This window comes from Dipodomys ordii, unplaced genomic scaffold (assembly GCF_000151885.1).
Source record: "Dipodomys ordii isolate 6190 unplaced genomic scaffold, Dord_2.0 Scaffold76, whole genome shotgun sequence".
Lineage (NCBI taxonomy): Eukaryota > Metazoa > Chordata > Mammalia > Rodentia > Heteromyidae > Dipodomys > Dipodomys ordii.
Genome location: NW_012267292.1, coordinates 4,112,879 through 4,118,878, shown reverse-complemented (window position 1 = coordinate 4,118,878; position 6,000 = coordinate 4,112,879). Strand labels below are relative to the sequence as shown.

The 6,000-nt window shown below is 37.3% G+C and overlaps 1 protein-coding gene across 1 annotated transcript in view; it reads left to right on the top strand.

The window, feature by feature from the left end:
* Abca13 (ATP-binding cassette, sub-family A (ABC1), member 13) overlaps positions 1–6,000 on the top strand; it is a 394,418-nt gene that overhangs the window by 200,025 nt on the left and 188,393 nt on the right. Inside the window, exon 42 of the mRNA XM_013024383.1 lies at positions 4,963–5,068. Coding sequence (XP_012879837.1) covers positions 4,963–5,068 — 106 coding nt within the window. The remainder of the gene's footprint in view (positions 1–4,962; positions 5,069–6,000) is intronic.

The following is a 6,000-nucleotide window of genomic DNA, read 5'->3' as shown; positions in this document are numbered from 1 at the left end:
GGTATCGCATTGAATTTGTAGATAGCCTTGGGAAGTATTGCCATTTTCACGATGTTGATTCTTCCAATCCAGGAGCATGGGAGTTTTTCCCATTTTCTAAGTTCTGTTTTGATTTCCTTTTTCAAGTTTTTAAAGTTTTCATCATAGAGGTCCTTCACTTCTTTGGTTAATTCCTAGGTATTTTATTTTTTGTGGGGCTATTACAAATGGAGTTGCTTTCCTAATTTCAGCCCCACTTTTCTCATTGTTGGCATACAGAAAAGCCATTGTTTTTTGGGGGGTTAATTTTATACCCTGCTACTTTGCCAAAGTTTTGAATCAGCTTGAGTAATTTGGTAGTGGAGTCTGTGGGATTCTTTAAATACAAGATCATGTCATCTGCAAAGAGGGAGAGTTTTATTTCTTCTTTCCCTCTTTGGATCCCCTTTATGTCTTCAGCATATCTTACACTATTTTTTTAATTGAATTTTTGTGAAAGGATAAAAGTAGGATGCGTGTGACCAGTTGGATGGACCCTTGACTTGAGAAGACTGAGCTAATTCCAGTGAAATAAACAATGAAAGATAATATTGAAAACAATTTTCGGGTCCTTTAAAAGCAGTCAGGTGTAGTTTCTATTTGACCCATTCAGGTTGGCATGTGGCCTTATTCAGTTACAAATGACAGAGAGATGGGCTCAGAGAGATCACCAGCACGTTTTCCTTCTCTCAGATGTGTAAGTTAGTCCTAAAATACAATCACATATAAAAACAAAGGACCAAATGCAGATATACATCATTAACTGGACCAAAGTATGTCATATGCAGGATGGGTTTCCATGGTGTAACTCCTTTACACAGTTAATAGACAGCTTAACAAAATGAAGACCAGGAAGGTGCAGCATGTCTGAAGGAGGAGACACTTCAGGAATTGTGAGTAGAAAACATGGAGAAAGGAATGAATGATGGATGGATACAGTCACAGTACTCAATATACACTTTAAAAATGTAAATAGGAAACTTGAGGAGAGAGATGGAGTTTAGATAGATGGCAGGAGAGAATGAGGTGATCCTGATCAAAATGCATGATACACAAAAACAAACAGGTTGAATGGCAACCTCTTTACACAACTATTTAAAGATTAGAAAATAAAGATGGTAATTACTATAATCAGGATGCTTTTAATGAGAGAAAACATATCAAAGAGGAGGAAGATGTAAAAAATGCTATATCATTTCAAATCAAGTACACAAATCCAACATTCTTTTTAAATTGTGAAAAATGTGGCTGGATGTTAGAGGTGTGTGTGTATGTGTGTGTGTGTGTGTGTGTGTGTGTGTGTGTGCCAGTCCTGGGGCTTGGACTTAAGACCTGGGTATTGTCTCTGAGCTTTTGTGTTTAAGGCTAGCACTCTATGACTTGTACTATAGCTCTACTTCCAGATTTTTGGTAGCTAACTAAAAATAGTCTCATGGACTTTCTTGCCCTGGTTAGTTGGCTAGCTTTGAACTGAAATGATTGTATTTTAGCCTTTGGAGTAGCTAGGATTAAAGACATGAGACACCAGTGCCCAGTTAAGGGATGTTAGAATTTTATCCTGCATTCAGATAGCTTCAATAAGCTGCTCAAACTTTATTTCTATCTTCCTTCTTTTAAAACGTTTTTGCAAGTGTATTTTATTTGTATATAATGTATATAATATACTTTGATCATATTCATGCTCTTATCTCTCTCCTCCACTTTTTTACTATTGTTAAAATTGGATTTATCATGACATGTTCATATTTGCATACAAAATACATTGATCATACTCAACAACTAATTACCTTTTTTGATAATTTGTGTTGGAAAGCCTTTCATGATTTTAGTTAAAATTCTTTAAATAACATTTTTATTGAACAAATTGAACAAATGAAAACAAACAAGTTATCCTATTTTTGATATTTAAAAATTTGCAAAGCTTTGAGCTTTAAGTCCAGATAACAATTTAAAACTTTGTTGGAAAATATGTATCAGATGATAAGGAATGTATTAAAACTGCCACATAGATGTTCCATTTCCTAAACTCAATGGAGTGTTAGAAACTTTCTGATACATTTTCTTTCATTACAGTCCACAGTAATGGTCTACTCTGGTATTAAGTTCCCTGGGATGTTTACCAAGGGAAGGTTTGCAATTACTTAGTACAAAAATTACAGCCCAAAGTGACAAAAATCTGCCAGTAAGGGTTCAAATAATTGACTAAAGGATTCAATGTTACTGTTTCTGAGAAAAAAAAAAGAACATTTATTGGCTTTTTCTGTGCATTGTCTACTGGGATATTTTCTTTTTTTATTTTAAATTACCTTTAAGTGGTTGTACATTCAACATAGAAGTTTATGAATGCAATGCATTTTGATCCATGTCATCTCTTTCATCATTCTCCCCCCATCTTTTCCAACCTTATCCCTTCTCTTGACCTTCTATGTCGCTCATTTGCCCATCTATTAACTAGGTTGTGAGACCCCAGGTTTCTGTGCTTCCAATGCTAGATGGTACTGATTGAAGTTCTATTTCCTTAGACTTGACTCACCTTTTCATATGGGTGAAACTCTCAGGCACATACCTTGGCATTTAGTGCTCTTTGTAATTGTTTTGATTATAGTCATTCTCTGATTAAGATTATGGGGTGGGGGGGATCTTCTGCCTTAATTGTGTTTCCTCCTCACACACAAGCATGTATATATGCATATATACTTGCACAAACATTTATACAATATATCCCCTCATACACATGCATAGCCTTTTTAGGAAAGCAGGAAGAGATGGAAACTTGTAAAAAGGGAGATAAAGTTTGTTCTCAGAAATACATTCTTACAAAATCAAAATATCTTTCCTATTATTCAGTTGCATGAGATCCTAAATAAAACATTCCATTTAGAATAAGATAGAGAGAAAAGTATTCATTAAATAATGCTTGATTCACACTATTTCTATTGTTTCTAATTTTCACTCACTATAAATACACTAGATGAGTACTTCTTATGCTGAGCCGCTGTAAAGTGGGGATTACATGACTCATTTTACTGGATTGATTTGGGGATTACTTGGTGAAATTTGCCGTGTACATCCTCTGGCCACGGAGCTTGTGCCATACCAGCCAGCCAAGCTTCTCCCCAATCCCTTTTATAAGTACATGATTGCTTGCAAGAATCCTATAAGATGTCTTACCATCACCGTGTATCATCCCAGGAAAGTAAGTCATAGAGAGATCAAATCACTTGTCCAAAAGTTGCATGGCTGGCATACACTCAAAAATGTTACTGTGTTACCAAGTGCCTTGGTACTGAACTGTGACATTTTCCTTCAAAGGAAGGGAAGGTCGTTGAAGGGAACATTTGTTGTAATGCAGTATCCTGACCTTCACCACTGTTGAAGATGCAGGGTTTTCTCAATAGGATTCAGTCTAAACTAATTAGCCACATGCAGGGAGGTTGCATACCTCTCCCTTTAGGCTTGCTTGCTCCCCACTGCTCTCTCTGGGGTGCTCCCATTATTTCCCTGTGGACTGGGTAACACCTAGAGATAGCCATACTGATAGAATACTGATGCTGTTGACAGAACTCAGAATTGTAGGGACAGTATGGTCACATATAGACAGTAAGGCACTAGATGGATAGCCAATGAGACTGGTCCAGCGTGAATTCCTTGAAAAAGTCCAGAAAGGGGATCTTCATGGCTGCTTACAGAGATGGGAGGGATGGAATCCTGTGCACAGATAATGCTGAAAGAGATTCATTGTACTCTGTCTTGCATGATACAAGGCCCATAGTACATTATTGTGTCTGCCTTTCTAGTTAGCATCTGCTGAGCTACTGTGACCGTATTTGTTTCATAGATAAAGCAGCCCACATTTGGGATGATGAACTTTTATACCTTCAGTCTCATAGCTGGCCCAAGTGTCACAGTGAAGGCTCAGATTTTAGACAGTATAGTGTTGGCTTACTACTGTAATCCTAGCTGCCCAGGAGGCTGAGATCTGAGGATCACAGTTCAAAGCCAGATCAGGCATGAGATGCTCATCTCCAATGAAGCACCCATAAAAAGCCAGAGGTGGACCTGTGGCTCAAGTGGTGGAGTGCTATTATTGAGGAAAAAAAGCTCAGGTACAGTACCTAGGCATTGAGTTAAAAATCTGAAAGCCTAAGAACATCTTGATATGGCTCATGGTTTACAGGGTTGAATCTCCTTTACCCTTTTTGCCTAGGTCAACACCCGTTCTTGTGGGCTGTGCTCAGTGTGTATGTGGATTTTCTCCATTTCTTCATAACTCTTTACCAGGTCTCCAGGTATAATTAAAGGCCTATTTCCCAGTCCTCCCCTTCCCTTATCCCTATTTGTCTTGACTCACACTCTTGGGCCTAGTCTTTGGACTGCCTTTGGACTTTTCCTTCCAGCCCTAACTAAATAGTGATTTCTTATAAGTAACCTAAAATAACTATTTCACTGCAAAGACACATTGTAGCCCATGAGGAGTACATATTCAAGGTGGAGTTGTATAGACAAGATCCCATATACTGTACAGAAATTGTGAATAGGTAAATACTCTCATTTATTGTCTGATTCATGTCTGAATTTGTAAGATGTTGGCATTGTGATTTGTAAACTTGAGTTAGATTGAGCAGATCAGGTTAATGTTACCTGTCTTCTCCCTGCTTTTTGTGGATTTATCTAGCTTCCTCCAGCAGGATTGGGACTAAAGGTTACAGTCACATTTCCTTCATCTTTGCATCCTAAGGGATGCCTATCAATTGGGCTCTGGATACCTAAGAAATCTTAGAGTCTAGTTCAATGAATGACTAATGAAATATTGGGCAGGTGTGTTACATGTTCTTGGTCTGAGCTAGTTGCATGGTGGAGAAAAAGAAAAGAAATGTAATGTGTGAAGAAATGTGAAAAGAAATAAAACAAACCAAAGTTTCTTTTGTGTTTTTATTTTCAAAGGTGTTTTTGAAGCTTTTGCAAGATTCCAACAAGAAATCTCCCATTGCTCTGGGGACCATGTTAGAACCTCAAAATCAGAGGCCTACTGGACCTCTAGTTGGCTACTGTAAGTATAGATAACTTGTTTGCATTTCTGCTCCAGGAACTAAACCACCAACCTCATTCACTATCTCTTTTATAAAGGAATAACAAAAGCCTGAAGCTCTGAAGGGTGGGGTAGGGGAAGTGGATGGTAAGGGAATGTAGGTGAATACAGGTCAGAGGAAGAAAGAGTTTCCTTTTATTCTGATTGCACATAGGACCACATGTGTAGGTCCTTGGGTGAGTTCCTGGAGCTCTTTGCCTTTGTAAATCCTTCTTTCCTGAAAATTGGCATTGCTAGGTTCTCATAAACACCATCATCCTAATAATCTAAGTCAATTTTTATTGTGAAAAAAAACACTGCCTTTCTACACTGTCTTTATCATGGCCATACATCTGTTTTGAGAAGTAATAGTTTAATATTCTGAATCTGAGGAGCTTTAGGAAAAGTCATGTCAATGTGTTTGATGTGAGGTGTGTAATAGAGGCTAATGCTGTATGGAAAGCAGGATGTTTAAAGACAGAATCCTCAGGAAAGAGGAATTACAGTGTTTTCCATCATTAAGTACAAAATATGACACAGCCATGTAATTTTATCATTCACATAACAGATTCTGGAACTAGAATATAATTTAAAATTATTTAAGTCTTTCATTACTAATAAAGAAGCAACTCCAGTATATATTAAGACAAATTTGGAATGCAATCACCTGAATTTGCCAATGTTATTGTATTCCGTAAAATTCTCACATAAAATGCAATGTGAGCTAAATTTATGTTCCTTAGTAGATTGAACTTTATCAAAATGTTAAATCAGGGCACTGGTGAGCATGTATAATAATGTCTCCCAAATAAAGTGACAGACTCACTTTTTCCCCCTTGGTGTGATTCACCCCAGAGAAATTCAATTTCTAGAAAATCCATTAGCAAATGCCTTCTCCTATTGGTGCCCGGAAG